This window comes from Pristiophorus japonicus, chromosome 1, assembly GCF_044704955.1.
Source record: "Pristiophorus japonicus isolate sPriJap1 chromosome 1, sPriJap1.hap1, whole genome shotgun sequence".
In the NCBI taxonomy this organism is placed as follows: domain Eukaryota; kingdom Metazoa; phylum Chordata; class Chondrichthyes; family Pristiophoridae; genus Pristiophorus; species Pristiophorus japonicus.
Window position 1 is genome coordinate 270,572,848 of NC_091977.1, and position 17,114 is coordinate 270,589,961.

The following is a 17,114-nucleotide window of genomic DNA, read 5'->3' on the forward strand; positions in this document are numbered from 1 at the left end:
CCATACTCACTGCATCCTAACCCTTCTAGCTTAATCATTGCAGGCTCCCAAGAGCAAGATCCACCTTGCCTCTCCCGGAGGAACTGGAAGAGGGGGAAGAGCCACTGCACCATCCAGAAGAGGAGGAGAGTGAGAAAGAAGGCACTGCGTCAATCTCACTGTCGCAGGCACAGCTCAGAGACCACATGTAACTTAGAGGCTAGGTTAGAAAAGGGATCCTCACATTGGGATGCACTGAGCACGAGTGGGCAGCAGCCACGCCGGGTGGAATGGATATCACAGGTGCCACCTTTCCGGAGGTTGGGGGTGGGGGCCAAGGTCACATACTAGAATAAAAATAGAACAAAGAGCAATTTAGAATAAAAATACTTAATTGGAGGAAAGCTCATTTCAGCGAATTATGGAATATGTAAATTGGAGTCAAAGACTGGCAGGCAGAAATGTAACAAAGCAATGGCTGACCTTTAAAGAGGAAATGGTTTGGGTACAGCCTTGGTACATTTCCACAAGGGGGAAAGGAAAGGCAAACAAAGCCAGGGCTCCCTGGATGACCAATGATTTGGAGAGCAGGATGAAGCAGGAAAAGGGGCATATAACAGATGCAAGCTTGGCAGTACAAGGGAGAATCAGGATGATTATGAAAAGCACAGAGGAGAGGTGAGAAAGGAAATAAGAGTGGCAAGAGATAGTATGAGAATAAAGATAAAAAGAGAATTGCATTTATATAGCGCCTTTCACAACCACCTGACATTTCAAAGTGCTTTACAGCCAATGGAGTACTTTTGGTGTGTAGTCACTGTTGTAATGTGGGAAATGCAGCAGCCCATTGTGTGCACAGAAAGCTCCCACAAACAGCAATGTGATAATGACCACATAATCTGTTTTTGTTATATTGATTGAGGGATAAATATTGGCCAGGGCACCAGGAATAACTCCTCTGCTCTTCTTCGAAATAGTGGCAAGGGATCTTTTACATCCACCTGAGAGGGCCTTGGTTTAACATCTCAACAGAAAGACAGTACCTCCGACATTGCAGCACTCCCTCAGCCTAGATTTTTGTGTTCAAGTCTCTGGGGTGGGACTTGAACCCACAACCTTCTGACTCAGAGGCGAGAATACTACTTACTAAGCCACAGCTGAATAGATTGGCGGCAAACAAAAAGGAGATTCCAAATTTCTATAGACATATTAACAGTAAAAGCGTTGTCAGAGGAGCAGTGGGGCCGATTAGGGACCAAAATGGAGATCTATTGGTGGAGGCAGAAGGCATGGCTGAGGTACGAAATGAGTACTTTGCATCAATGTTTACCAAGGAAGAGGACTTTGCCAAAGCCAGAGTAAATGAGGGGATTGCTGAGATACTGGATGGGATAAAAACAGATGAATGTGAAGTACTGGAAAGGGTGGCAATACTTAAAGTGGATAAGTCACCCAGTCCGGATGGGATGTATCCTAGGTTGCTGAGAGAAGAAAGGGTAGAAATTGTGGAAGTGCTGGCCACAATCTTCCAGTCATCCTTAGATACAGGAGTAGTGCCAGAGGCCTGAAGGATTGCAAATCATAGAACAGCATGGGACAGAAGGTGGTCATTCGGCCCATCCAGTCTGCGCCGGCTCTTTCGAAGAGCAATCCAGTGAGTCTCACTCCCCACTCTTTCCCTATATCCCTGCAATTTTTTCTCCTTCAACTTTTAATCCAATTTCCTTTTGAAGGCTGCTACGGAATCTGTATCTACCACCCTATCAGGCAGTGCATTTCAAAGCCTAACCACCTAAAAATGTTCACCATTCACAGTTTTTCTCTTCTCTGCTGATAATATAGACTCATAGAATAGTACAGCACAGAAGAAGGGCGTTCGGCCCATCGAGTCTGTGCTGCCTCTTTCGAAGAGCAATCCAGTTAGTCCCCCTACCCGCTCTTACCCCATATCCCTGCAATTTTTTCTTCAAGTATTTATCAAACTCCCATTGAAGACTACTATTGAGTCTCTATCCACCTCCCTATCAGGCAGTGCGTTCCAAATCCTGACCACTCGTTGTGTAAAAAGGTTTTCCCTCATATCGCCTCTGGTTCTTTTGCCAATCACCTTAAATCTGTGCCCATGGTCATTGGAAACAGTTTCTCTCTATTTACTCTGTCTAAACCCTTCATGATTTTAAACACCTCTATCAAATTTCCTTTTAGCCTTCTCTGCTGTAAGGGGAATAACACCAGCTTTTTCAGTCTATCCGCGTAACTGTAGTCCCTTATCGTGGAACCATTCTAGTAAACCTCTTCTGTACCCGCTCCGAAGTCTTCACATCCTTCCTAGTGTGGTGTCCAGAATTGGACACAATTGTCCAACTGGGGCCGAACTCGTGTTTTATATAGGTTTAGCATAACTCTCTGGTTTTTATACTATATGCCTTTATTTATAAAGCCCAAGATCCCGTATGCTTTGTTAATGCTTTGTTAACCTGTCCTGCCACCTTCAAAGATAAACACAGCAGTCACAGCAGCTCTCACAGAATCCCAAGCAGCTTGCATGGAATGACAAAGTCTTGCAATGGAAGCTCAGGCAGCTCTCGGTAGCTCTCGATTCCTTGATTGAAAGGGGCTTTTAGAGTGTCTCGGCTCCCCAAAGATCTGCCCTCCATCAGATCAGTCTTGGAAGGGAAGGCATGTGCCAACTGGAGTCTGATGGTGGAGCATGGCTCTCAAAAGTGCTCTTCAATTAGATGGCGGCAGAGAGCATCCGTATCAAAGTCTTACCTGGAATCTTCGATGCTTCCCCAGTCCCTCTCATCTTCCTCCTCAACATTCCCTTTAAGCTACATGGCCACACAGCGTTCTAGGGGTCCTGCGCAACCAGCCAGCTAGCTTTTAACTTCAAAATAATACGCATGCACGGCCCAAGATAAAATCACAAGGAATATTGTTCCTCCTCCTGCGATTCCTGAGCTTGACAATTCCTGGTGGTAACAGCAGGTCTCTCGGGATCACCCACATTGTAGAGCACACAGCAAGTTATTATGGATCTGGAGCCCTCCTCGCCCTCCTGTCCCTCTCTCTTGCAGCAGCTGGTGCTGCTCTGCCTGGCCTCATCCTCCTCCCATTCCTCCTGCAGACCAAGGGGACCCCGAGCAAACCCCATGACTAAACACTCCCTTTCGCCTGGTGACACGTATAAGGACAGCACTCACTCTCTTAAGGGGAAGTCCTCAGAGAATTTCCAGAATAAATGTTGACAAGAGTGTTGGTGAAGTCTTGACAAAGTCTCAGAAAGTCTCCCGATGTGTCTCAAAAGTCCTTCAAACACAGTGTAGTCAGTCGATCTCCAGCAGCAAGGGAACAGTGAATGCTGAGAATGGATTTAAGTAGCACTCGCAATCTTCACCAATTACTTCTTTGCTCCTGTTCAGCTGGTCGCTATTAGGAGAGATCGTTAATTGCAGCGCTAGTCAGCAAATGGTGTTCAGCCTCTATAATGAGCATTCGGAACCAATTTTATTGGTCATCCTCAGGGAGGCCGTTCCCAGCGCCACTTAAACTCCTTTACCAAGATGACGTCTTGCGCGGTGGGCTAACCAGGCATTGCAACTTAAGACCCCACCTTGGCCAGCTCAGGGGCTCTTTAGCACCTAATTTATCCGGAGAAAATAGCGCCCCCCCACCCCCCCCGCGAGTCTCTTAAGCTGGAGATCTGCAACCTGAAACAATGTCAAATGGCACTTAACTTGGATAAATGTTGGTACGGTCAACACAGAATACACCAATACTTAGAGGTTGAAAGAGAAAACGATCTTAGTATTATTGTGCACAGATCACTGAAGGTTCAGGACCAAAGTAGAGAAACTATAGCTAAAGCTAACAGGGTATTGGAGCTCCAAGTTATAGACTGAACTCCAAGCCATAATCAACATCTTCACTGAGGCGTACAAAAGCATGGGCCTTACACTAAACATCCGTAAGACAAAGGTCCTCCACCAACCTGATCCCGCCATACAGCACTGCCCCCCCCAGTCATCAATATCCACGGCACAGCCCTGGACAATGTGGACCACTTTCCATACCTCTGGAGCCTATTATCAGCAAGGGCAGACATTGACGATGAGGTTCAACACCGCCTCCAGTGCGTCAGCCTGAGGTAGAGAAGTTTTCAAAGATCAGGCCCTCAAATCTGCCACCAAGCTCATGGTCTACAGGGCTGTAGAGATACCCGCCCTCCTGTATGGCTCAGAGACGTAGACCATAAACAGTAGACACCTCAAATCGCTGGAGAAATACCGATGATGTCTCTGCAAAATCCTGCAAATCTCCTGGGAGGACAGACGCACCAACGTTAGTGTCCTTGATCAGATCACCATTCCCAGCATCCCCGAGACTGCACTCGACCAGCTCTGTTGGGCGGGCCATATTGTTTGCACAAGACTTCCAAAGCAAGCGCTCAACTAGGAACTCCTACACGGCAAGCGAGCCCCAGGTGAGCAGTGGAAATGTGTCAAGGACACCCTCAAAGCCTCCTTGATAAAATGCAACAGCCTCGCCGATACCTGGGAGTCCCTGGCCAAAGACCGCCCTAAGTGGAGGAGGAGCATCCGGGTGAGCATCGCAAGTCTTGTCGCCGAGAGCATGCAGAAAACAAGCGCAGGCAGCGGAAGGAGTATGCGGCAAACCAGACCCACCCACCCTTTCCTTCAACGACTGTCAGTCTCATCTGTGTCAAAGACTGTGGTTCCTGTATTGGACTGTTCAGTCACCTAAGAACTCACTTTTAGAGTGGAAGCAAGTCTTCCTCGATTTCGAGGGACTGTCTATGATGATGTTAATGGTATGGAAACATTCCGCATAAATCAACGGACGCCATTTTGTCACTGTACAGATCGCTGGTCAGACTGCATCTAGAGTGCTGTACCCAGTTTTAGTCCCCACCCATGGGTTTGGAAAAAAGTCCAGAGAAAACCGATGAGAATGATTCCCAGCTTAAACAACCTCAGTCACTCAAATAGACTCAAGGAATAGGTTTAATTACTTTTGAGCAGCGTAGACTTAGAAGCAACCTGATGGAGGTCTATACAATAATTAAAGGGCTAGATAGCATGTTTATTGATAGAAAATTCCAGTTTAACAGGCGGTACCAGGTATAAGTTTAAACTGTGCAAGAGTAGGAATAGTCTGGATGTTCGGCAGTTCTCCTTTTCTCAGAGTAGTGAGTCTCTGGAATACATTGCCAGTGGATGCTGACTCTCTATACCTTCTAGAGGGAGATGAACCAGTTCCTGACTGGGGCAGAAATTACATCATAGAGAAGGTAAATATCTTCATAGGCAATGCCTGGTCGCCTCGACTGGTTTCAATCGCCTGAGGAGATCAGAGAGGAATTTTCCTGTTTTCTTTGCCTTGTTGGCCCTGGGCTTTTCTCATGTTTTTGCCTTTACTAGGAGATTATATGGCTGCAAAGGAACAAAGGGGTGCAAATGTGATAATGCTCCGGCCATCACAAGTGTGGCCCAGGCTTGATGCACCGTCACGTCTTTTCCTGCTTGTCAATTTTATATGTTCGTAACGCTAATTCGTAATTTCTTATGACAGATTCATAAAATTGGTGTCCCTGCTCAAACATCCTCCAAGATACAAAGATATATAAATACTGAAAATTGTGTATAGACAGGAAACTAAACTCTCAGGGTGGCACAAATAAAAACAGCTCAGACACAAATTAAATGATTATTTCATTATTTCTGGACTGAAATGCAACATTCCCGTTAGGATTTATGACTAGCTGTGTCCAGGCTGACATTTATGGCAGCTCCAGGTTTCACACTACCTCTCCCATAAAGCTACCTCTCCCCTCCCTCCCCCAACTAAACACCCATTTGTCCATTGCTGAATGTAACAAATTAAAAACAATGAAATAAAAAAGTACGTCTTACATACCTCACAAATTACAGAGACAACTCAATGACTCATATTTCCCAAGTACATCTCTGTAACGTTTCACTGATTCCCATTGCCACATGCAAGGGAACACTTACAGCACACACAGCACAAACACAATGCAATCAATGGAGGGATCCATAGGCCCCGATTAGTGTGGGGAGGTGGGGGAGGGATCGGGTTGGGGAGGGAGCGGGGTAGGGGGTAGTGTGGTGAGGAGGGAGCTGGGGGGGGGGCTGGAGAGAGGGTGGGGAGGGAGCGGGGCAGCTGTGGGGAAGGAGCGGGGGATCGGTGGGGAGGGGGCGGAAGGGTCAGTGGAGAGGGGGCGGTGGGGAGATAGTGGGAGGCTGGAGATCGTAGGTGACGGGAACGGAGTGGGGAGTGGGCGGGGGACAGTGTGGAGGGGCGAGATGGACGATGGGGAGGGAGCAGGGTGGGGGGAGAAGAAATAGTGGGTCGGCTGGAGATGGTGGGTGAGGAAGGAGTCAGAGAGAGATAGAGGGTCATCATCATCATCATCATCATAGGCAGTCTCTCGGAATCGAGGAAGACTTGCTTCCACTCCTGAAGTGAGTTGTTTGGTGGCTGAACAGTCAATACGAGAGCCACAGACTTTGTCACAGGTGGGACAGGTAGTCGTTGAGGGAAGGGTTGGTTGGGACTGGTTTGCCGCACTCTCTTTCCGCTGCCTGCGCTTGATTTCTGCATGCTCTCGGCGTTGAGACTCGAGGTGCTCAGCGCCCTCCCGGATGCACTTCCTCCACATGGGAGTCCCTGGCTAAAGACCGCCCTAGGTGTCAGTGGGGATGTCGCACTTTATCAGGGAGGCTTTGAGGATGTCCTTGTAAGGTTTCCGCTGCCCACCTTTGGCTCATTTGCCGTGAAGGAGCTCCGAGTAGAGCACTTGCTTTGGGAGTCTCATGACTGGCATGCGAACAATGTGGCCTGCCCAGCGGAGCTGATTGAGTGTGGTCAGTGCTTCAATGCTGGGGATGTTGGCCTGGTCGAGGATGCTGATGATGCATCTGTTCTCCAGGGGTTTTGTAGGATCTTGCGGAGATATCATTGGTGATATTTTTCCAGCGACTTGAGGTGTCTACTATACATGGTCCATGTCTCTGAGCCATACAGGATGGTACTTCTACAGCCCTGTAGACCATTAGCTTGGTGGCAGTTTTGAGGGCCTGGTCTTCAAACACTCTTTTCCTCAGGCAGCCGAAGGCTGCACTGGCGCACTGGAGGCAGTGTTGGATCTCGTCATCGGTGGGGAGGGGGCATGGGGCTGGTGATCACGCGGGGGGGGGGGGTGCGGAGAGATAGCGGGTAGGCTGTAGAATGTGAGTGGGGCCAGGGTAGAGAGATAGCAGGTAGGCTGTAGAATGTGAGTGGGGCCAGGGTAGAGAGATAGCAGGTAGGCAGGTGATCGCAGTGGGGGTGGGGAGTGGGGAGAGATAGCAGGTCGGCTGTAAATGGCGGGGTGGGGAAGTTGTCGGATGGAAGGCTGATCACGGGGAGCGTAAGTTCTGATTACGGCGTGGGAAGCAGATCATGGCACGTAAGTGAGGGAGCTAGCTCTCCTGCTCCTCGCCCACAAGCAATGCTGGAAAAGCACTTAGCTGCTGGAACCAGCCGTTTTCTCCTCCCTTCAGCTCCCGGGTTTCCTGAACCCTGGGAAACCCGGCCTGCAGTCACTAAATCCAGATGGCTGTTAACTTCTGAGGCACGCAGCCTTATTAGCATATTTAAATGACTTACCCGCCTCTCAAGAGCGGGTTAGGTGACTGACCCCCAACTCTCCCTGGTAGGCGCGTTCATGGCAGGTTTCAGATTCTTAAGACTTTAAACGCCTACACTGGGGGATAAAATTCCCCACATGGTTAGCAAATGCTAAAAGATTGAGCTACAGAAGTTAAAGTTGAGAAGAAAGACAAAAGAACTTTGATGACATTAACAGTTACCACACATAAGAAGAAATGAACAGACAATGCAATCCTACACTTGACCTTGAAGCAATCACATTAATATTGCTTTCCAGATGATTATTGGTAAGTAACAATACAAGTCTTACCACAGACTAGTTCCTTTAAGATTTAAGCCACACATGCATGATTAAGAAAGACAGATGGATAAAGATTTCTATGTAGCTTCCCAAAGCCAGACAGGGATTAGCCCCAGAATAGCCTTACCTCCCAGTCTTTCAGCACGGATTCATTGACGGAAGCCTCCTTCATTTCAGACTCCTCATTCTTTGCTACAACCATGAATCCTGGCTCCTTCAGCGACTCTCCAGTTTCATCGCCGTACATGTCTGGAGACCACTGCACAAAGAAGACATACAGATGCGCGGCCCTGAAAAGCAAACAATTTCCATTCAATAAATATCTGCTCCTATCAGCTGACCTCCTTTGCTGGTCCACACTGTACTGCATGCCAGAGGCTGCACATCTGCTAAGGGCGGCAGAAGCGCAGTTTGTGCACATGCTAGCTGGAGGAGGTTGCAGGCCGATAGCTACGTTACACTCGGTCCCTTCAAGTCATTAATATAGATTGTAAATAGTTGGGGTCCCAGCACTGATCCCTGCGGCACCCCACTAGTTACTGTTTGCCAACCCGAGAATGAACCATTTATCCCGTCTCTCTGTTTTCTGTTATTTAGCCAATCCTCTATCCATGCCAATATATTACCCCCAGCCCCGTGAACTTTTATCTTGTGCAGTAACCTTTTATGTAGCACCTTGTCAAATGCCTTCTGGAAGTCCATATAGTGCCTTTATAAACATCCCAAGGCATTTCACAAGAGCATAATCAAACAAAAATTGACACCAAGTCAAAGAAGATATTAGGACAGGTGACCAAAAGCTTTAAGGAGGAGAAAGAGATGGAGAGGTTTAGAGAGGGAATTCCAGAGTTTAGGGCCTCGACAGTTGAAGGCACGGCCACCAATGGTGGGCTTAAATAAGTGGGCGATGGACAGAGTCGGAGGAGTGCAGCGTTCTCGGAGGGCTGTGTGACTTTGCAGTGGTCTCGAGGTCCTGCGTAGGCTGTTCACCGGCTTTTACATGGAAGAAACTGCGCACGTGCGAATAGTTGAATGGGCAGCGCAGCCAGTTAAAGGGATTCCACACAAAAAAAAGTAATTGGAGGGAACATTGATTGTAAGGTTGGAGGATGTTACAGGGATAGAGAGCACTGAGACCATGGAGGGATTTGAACTCAAGGATGAGAATTTTAAAATGGAGGCATTCAAAGACTGGGAGCTAATATAGGTCAGCGAACTACAGTGTGATGAACGGGACTTGGTGTAAGTTAGAATAGGTGCAGCAGAGCTTTGGATGAGCTCAAGTTTATGGAGAGTGACGTATAGGAGAGGCCAGTCAACACTGCATTGGAATAGTCAAGTCTAAAGGTAACAAAATTATGGATGAGGGGTTCAGCAGCAGATGGGCAATGTTACAGAGGTGAAAATCTTGATGATCAGCTCAGGGGCAAATAAGATGCAGAGTTTGCAAACAGTCTGGTTCAGCCTGAGACAGTGGAAAGGGAGGAGGATGGAATCAGTGGCCTGGGAATGTAGTTTGTGGTGGGGGCTGAAGACAATGGCTTAGGTCTTACCAGTGTTTAATTGGAGAACATTTCTGCTCATCCAGGACTGGATGTTAGACAAGCAGTCTGACAGCACAGAGTCAGTGGAGGGGTCAAGAGAGGTGATGGGAAGGTAGAGCTGGGTATCATCAGATTACATGTGGGACACGACATGTTTTCAGATGATTCCATCGATGGCCAGCAATTAGATGAGAAATAGGGGATTTCAGAGATAACGGTGCAGGGGCAGGAAGAGAAGCTATTGCAGGAGATTCTGTGATGACAACTGTATAGGCAAGAATGTAACCTAGGCATGTGCAGTCCCACTCAGCTGGACAAGGATGCATCTATTTGTACTAACTGAAATGCAGCCGTTTCTCTGATTGGCTCTCCAGGCCTATTGCTGATTAGTCCCGAGAGGATAAGCCACACCCTGAAGTTCTTCTGGAATGTGTAACTGGAACCGCCCAGCCCAAGTTCTGAGTGAATTTCCAATTTGTAATTCGATCCAGTTTGACTTCAGAAGCCACAGAGGATCGATCTCCACAAAAGTCACGAAGTTCCAGCCGAAGTCCCTTACCCCAGCGTAAGTGCATCCCTCCCCCAGCTGAAGTCCATTACCCTAGCAATTACTCCGCCAAGCGCAAGACTTTACCCCCGACCCTGCCCTACGCCACCATAGATGGGGCATTGTGTGCGGATTGTTAACATCTTTATTGGGTATGAAGTGAATACTGACAGTGTTGTGACTTCTGAATTTTATCCACCCCAACGATGTCCCTTGTAACACACGCACTGAGCTTGCATGCACCAGGGGGTTGGAAGAAAGTGATCTGCCTTCTCTGAGTTCCCTCTCTCCCCTCCGATCCCCCCACCCCAGGCTCTCTCTCTCTCCCCCCTCCCCTAAGTTCTTCCCCCTCCCGCCCCCCCACCCCCCCACCCCAAGCTCTCTGCCCACCCAAGCTTGCTCTCTCTCTCTGCCCACCCAAGCTCTCTCTCTCTCTCTCTCTCTCTCTCCCTCTCTCCCCCAAGCTCTCTCTTCATCCCCCCCGCCCCAGCTCTCTCTTACCCCCTAAATGCCTGTCCAACTTCCTTTTAAAATTACTGATGTAATCAGCCTCGATCGCGTCCCTGGGCAGTTCATTCGTAACGTTTACCACCCTGTGTGTGAAATAGTTATATCTGATCTGTCTACTCACTTACCTATTTCCAAGAATGACAATGAGAAGGTATGGTAATTGGTTTCTCAGTGTTCAACTTCTCAATATCCTTGTACATAGATCTCTGCAACGGTTTACATCAAATTTATACTGAATACTTTTTACAGGTATAGAAAGTTGCACAGAACCCAAACTGCATAGAAATGCCAGTATAAACCAACCAAATGCAAAATTCAAAATCCAGAACTAAAATCTAAAGCAAAAATTATAGGGTAGTAATAGTAGGGGATTTCAACTACCCTAATATTAATTCATATAGAATTAGTGTGAACAATATAGAGGGTGCAGAATTCCTAAAATGCTTTCAGGAGAACTGTTTTAGCCAGTGTATAGCAAGCCCAACAAGTGAGGGGATGGTTCTGGACTTAGTTTTAGGGAATGAAGCTGGGCAGGTGGAAGGGGTATAAGTGGGAGAGCATTTTGGTGCTCGTGATCATAATTCAGATTTAGGATAGTTCTGGAAAAGGTCAAAGATGGACCAGGAATAAAGGTTCCCAATTGGGGTAAAGCCAATTCTTCTCAGCTGAGATGTGATTTAGCCAAAGTGGACTGGAAACAGCTGGAAGAAGGTAATTAAGTGTCAGAGCAGTGGGAGGCATTCAAGGATGAGATCTTGAGGTCTCAAAGCAAGTATGTTCCCTTAAAGAAAAACGGTGGGACTAAAACATCGAGAGTCCCTTGGATATCAAGGGACATACAGGGTAGGATAAAGAAAAAAGGGAGGCTTATGACAGATACCGAGGGCTCAATATTGCAGAAACCCGAGAGGATTATAGAAAGTGCAGTGGTGAAATTAAAAAGGAAATTAGGAAAGCAAAGAGAGAGCAAGTAAAATCAAGGAAAACCCAAAGATGTTTTATAAATTCATTCAGAGCAAGAGGATAACTAAAGAAAGAGTAGGGCCTATTAGAGACCATAAAGGTAATCTATGCGTGAAGGCGGAAGATGTGGGTATGGTTCTTAATGAATACTTTGCGTCTGTTTTCACAAAATTAATTAAATCAACTGTTTGCTGAGTAGCGGCTGGTGTTTTGCTAAGGTTTAGAGTTTAGTTCTATTTGATAGTTGCGAGTGTAACTAGAGGCAGGGCAGCTCAGTCCAGTGGATTGCACATTCTGTGGCATGTGGGAAATCCTGGATGCTTCGCGCAGCCGGGACGACCACGTGTGCAGGAGATGTCTCCGGCTGCACCAACTCGAGCTCCGTGGTTTGGAGCTTGAGCGGCGACTGGAGTCACTGCGGTACATCTGTGAGACTGAGAGCTACATGGATAACACGTTTCTAGAGGTGGTCACCCCGCAGCTTAAGAGTGTGCAGGCAGATAAGGTTTGGGTGACCACCGGACAAAAGAGGAGGACTAGGCAGATAGTGCAGGAGTCCTCTGAGTCCATCTCACTCTCCAACCGGTACTCTGTTCTGAGTACCAGTGAGAGCGATGGTGGCTCTGGGGAGTGCAGCCAGAGCCAAATCCACGGCACCACGGGTGGCTCAGCTGCACCGGGGGGGGGGGGGGGGTGGGGGAAGATGAATGGAAGAGCTGTAAGGGATTCGCTAGTCAGCGGAGCAGACAGGCGTTTCTGCGGCCGCAAACTTTACTCCGGGATGGTATGTTGCCTCCCTGGTGCCAGGGTCAAGGATGTCATTGAGCAGCTACAGGACATTCTGAGAGGAGAGAGTGGGACCATCACCTCTCGGGCCAGTGACATAGGTCCTTCAGAGACGTGGTTGCAAGGTGACCAAGACTGAGTACTAAATATTCAGGGATACTTGACAATCCAAAAGGACAGACAGAAAGGAAAAGGAGGTGGGGTAGCTCTGTTGATAAAGGATGGAATCACTGCAATAGTGAGAAATGATATTGGCTCAAATGATCAGGATGTTGAAACAGTTTGGGTGGAGATAAGGAATAATAAGGGAAAAAATGGTGGACATAGTCTATAGGCCCCCTAGCATTAGCAACTCTGTTGGTTGGAGTATAAACCAGGAAATAGTGGAGGCTTGTAAAAAGGGAACAGCAATGATCATAGGTGATTTTAACCTCCACATTGATTGGACAAATCAAATCGGTCTGGGTAGCCCTGAGGAAGAGTTCATAGAGTGCATAAGGGACAGGTTCCTTGAGCAGTATGTAACGGAACCAACCAGGGGGCAGGCTCTCTTAGATCTGGTCCTGTGTAATGAGACAGATTTATAAACAATCTCCTTGTAAAGGATCCCCTTGGAATGAGTGATCATAGCATGGTTGAATTTCAAATTCAGATGGAGGGTGAGAAAGTTGGATCTCAAACTTAAGCTTAAATAAAGGAGACTACAAAGGTTGGCCAAAGTGGCTGGGAAAATAGATTAAAGTGTAGGATGGTTGATGAACAGTGGCATACATTTAAGGAGATATTTCACAACTCTCAAGAAAAATATATTCCAGTGAGGAGGAAAGGGTGTAAAAGAAAAGATAGCCATCCATAGCTAACTAAAGAAATAAATGATAGTATCCCAGGCTGTTAAGAGAAGCAAAAGAGGAAATAGCACAGGCTCTGACCATCATTTTCCAATCCTCTCTGGCTTCAGGTGTGGTGCCGGAGGACTGCTAACGTTGTACCTTTGTTTAAAAAGGGACACAGGGATAGACCGAGTAATTACAGGCCAGTCAGCCTAACCTCGGTGGTGGGAAAATTATTGGAAAAAATTCTGAGATATAATAAATCTTCATTTAGAAAGACACGGATTAATCAAAGACATCAGCATAGATTTGATAAGGGAAGGTCATGTCTGACTAACTTGATCAAATTTTTTGAAGAGATAACAAGAAGGGTCGATGAGGGTAATGCATTTGATGTAGTGTATATGGATTTTAGCAAGGCTTTTGATAAGATCCCACATGGCAGACTGGTCTTGAAAGTTTAAGGATCCAAGGCAAAGTGGCAAGTTGGTTCCAAAATTGGCTCAGAGGCAGGAAGTAAAGGGTAATAACGGATGGGTGTTTTTGTGACTGGAAAGCTGTTTCATGTGGGGTTTCACAAGGCTCAGTAATGGTCCCTTGCTTTTTGTGGTATACAGCAATGATTTAGACATGAATATAGGGGGTATGATTAAGAAGTTTGTAGATGATACAAAAATTGGGTGTGTGGTTGATAATAAACAAGAAAGCTGTAGACTGCAGGAAGATATCAATGAACTGGTGGCAACAGTGGCAAATGAAATTCAATCCGGAGAAGTGTGAGGTAATGCATTTGGGGAAGGCGAACAAGGAAAGAGAATACACATTAAATGCTAGGACAATGAGAAGTGTAGAGGAACAGAGGGACCTTGGAGTACATGTCCACAGATCCCTGAAGGTAGCAGGCCAGGTAGATAAGATAGTTAAGGCATACGGAATACATGCCTTTATTAGCCGAGGTATAGAATACAAGAGCAGGGAGGTTATGCTTGAACTGTATAAAACACTAGTTAGGCCATAGCTGGAGTAGTAACGTGAGGTTCTGGTCACCACATTACAGGAAAGATGTGCTTGCACTGGAGAGGGTAGGTACAGGTGAGATTTACGAGGATGTTGCCTGGACTGGAGAATTTTAGCTACGAGGAAAGATTGGATAGGCTGGGTTTGTTTTTTTGGAAGAGAGAAGGCAGAGGGGAGACCAGATTGAGGTATATAAAATTATGAGGGGCCTGGATAGAGTGGATAGGAAGGACCTATTTATCTCAGAAGTGGTCAGCAACCAGGGGGCATCGATTTAAAGTAATTGGTAAGAGGGTTAGAGGGGATTTGAGAGGAAATTTCTTCACTCAGAGGGTGCTGGGGGTCTGGAACTCACTGCCTGAAAAGATGATTGAGGCAGAATACCTCACCACATTTTAAAAAGTACCTGGATTTGCAGTTGAACTGTCATAACCTGCAAGAATATAAGAAATAGGAGCAGGAGTAGGCCATTTGGCCCTTCGAGCCTGCTCCGCAATTCAATAAGATCATGGCTGATCTGATCCTGGCCTCAACTCCACTTCCCTATAACCCTTCACTCCCTTATTAATCAAAAACTGTCTATCTCCACCTTAAATATATTGAAGGACCCAGCCTCCACAGCTTTCTGAGGTAGAGAATTCCAAAGATTCACGACCCTCCGAGAGAAGAAATTCCTCTTAATTTCTGTCTTAAATGGGCGACCCCTTATTCTAAAACTATGCCCCCGAGTTCTCGATTCCCCCATGAGAGGGAACATCCTCTCAGCATCTACCCTGTCGAGCCCCTTCAGTATCTTATATGTTTCAATAAGATCACCTCGCATTCTTCTAAACTCCAATGAGTATCGGCCCAACCTGCTCAACCTTTCTTCATATGACAACCCCTTCATCTCAAGAATCAACCTCATGAACCTTCTCGGAACTGCCTCCAATGCAAGTATATCCTTCCTTAAATAAGCAGACCAAAACTGTACGCAGTTGTAGCAGGACTTCCCTTTTTATACTCCATCCCCCTTGCAGTAAAGGCCAATATTTCATTTGCCTTCCTGCATGTTAACTTTTTTTGTTTCATGTATAAGAACCCCCAGATCCCTCTGTACTGCAGCATTTTATAATCTCTCACCATTTGAATAGTAATTTGCTTTTTTATTTTTCCTACCAAAGTGGATAACCTCACATTTTCCTACATTATACCCCACCTGCCAAATTTTTGCCCACACACTGTGGGCCCAAGTTTCGGCTGGAGTTGCTCCTATATTTTTGGAACTAGTTTAGTTTGGAGTATCTTAGAAATCGCAATTCTTGCCATTTAGTTTGCTCCAGTTCTAGTGAGTTAGTTTAGTTTCGTTTTAGTTCAGTTTTTTTTCAAAAGGGGGCGTTACCAGCCACTTACGCCTGTTTTGCAAGTTTAGGCAGTGAAAAGTTACTCCAAACTAACTTAGAACGCAGTAAGTGTCCACTTTTGTACACTCAGAAAAACCTTGCATGCACTTTAGAAAGTAGGCGCGGGTAGCCAGAGATGGGGGGGGGCAAGGAAAGTTAGAGGATTTTCCCAAGCATTAAACACTTCACTTTTAGCAACAAAGAGCCATCATCAATAATAAAAGATAAATAAATCAATAAATCAACCAAAGCAAAAAATCAATAAATAAATCAACAAATAAAAAATAAAAAATCAATCAATAAATCAGCAAATAAAAAATTATTACTGGAGCACCTATCCATTCGGGAGCACTGGGAGCCCTCCAGCAGCGCAAACAGCAGCTAGTACACGCAGGCAGCAAGCAGCGGCAGGCCACTCGGCCAGGGATAGGGTTGTGAGCGCGGCTGGGGGGTGGGGAGGGGGGAGGGAGGAGGGGAGGAGGAGGGAGAGAGAGGGGGGGAGGGGAGAGAGAGGGGGAGGGGAGGGGGAGAGGGGGCAAAGTTAAAAAGGAAAAGAGTGGCTAAAGTAAATGATGGTCCCTCAGAGTATGAGAGCGGGGAATTAGTAATGGGGAACATGGAGATGGCAGAAACTCTGAACAAATATTTTGTATCAGTCTTTATGGTAGAGGACACAAACAATCAGCTTCATAGGCGGTCCCTCGAACAAGGATGACTTGCTTCCACAAGAGTTCACAGATGTTTCAATGAAGGACCCGATGTTCCAGTCCTGAACTCCAATTGAGGGGGTGGAAAATACCCGTGTGTAGATTTTTTTAACGTGTGGTGACCGTTGCACATCAGCCACCACACGGGCTTGACAGAGCTCGGCCTTTATCCAGCGGCAAGAATTCAACCAGGATGACTGGAGACCTGCTCTGCTGCACGGACCTAGTGCACACACATATCGCAGTGTGCGCAGGCCCGTGCTGCCTCTGGACCCTCGGCTCTTCTGGGCCCCGTACCTTCATTACACTTTCGCCCACGGTGACAATATCCCAACAGTGGATAATCAAGGGGCTATAGGGGGGGTGGGAGGAATCACAATCACAATCATTAAGGAGGTGGTACTCAGTAAGATAATGGGACTAAAGATGGATAAATCCCCTGGACCTGATGGCTTGCATCCTAGGGTCTTAAGAGAAGTAGCGGCAGGGATTGTGAATGCATTGGTTGTAATTTATTAATTGGAACATAAGAACATAAGAAATAGAAGCAGGAGTAGGCCATACGGCCCCTCGAACCTGCTCCACCACTTAATACGGCCATGACTGATCCGATCATGGACTCAGGTCCACTTCCCTGCCCGCTCCCCATAACCCCTTAATCCCCTTAACGTTTAAGATTTCTGTCTTAAATTTATTCAATGTCCCAGTTTCCACAGCTCTCTGAGGCAACGAATTCCACAGATTTACAACCCTCTGAGAGAAGAAATTTCTCCTCATCTCAGTTTTAAATAGGCAGCCCCTTATACTAAGATTATGCCCTCTAGTTCTAGTCTCCCCTATCAATGGAAACATC

General features: G+C 46.7%; 1 protein-coding gene across 1 annotated transcript in view; it reads right to left on the reverse strand.

The window, feature by feature from the left end:
• The window catches only part of LOC139263072 (oxidation resistance protein 1-like), a 203,781-nt gene that overhangs the window by 73,110 nt on the left and 113,557 nt on the right, over nt 1–17,114 (reverse strand). Inside the window, exon 8 of the mRNA XM_070878644.1 lies at nt 8,103–8,265. Within this exon, the coding sequence (XP_070734745.1) occupies nt 8,103–8,265 (163 nt within the window). The remainder of the gene's footprint in view (nt 1–8,102; nt 8,266–17,114) is intronic.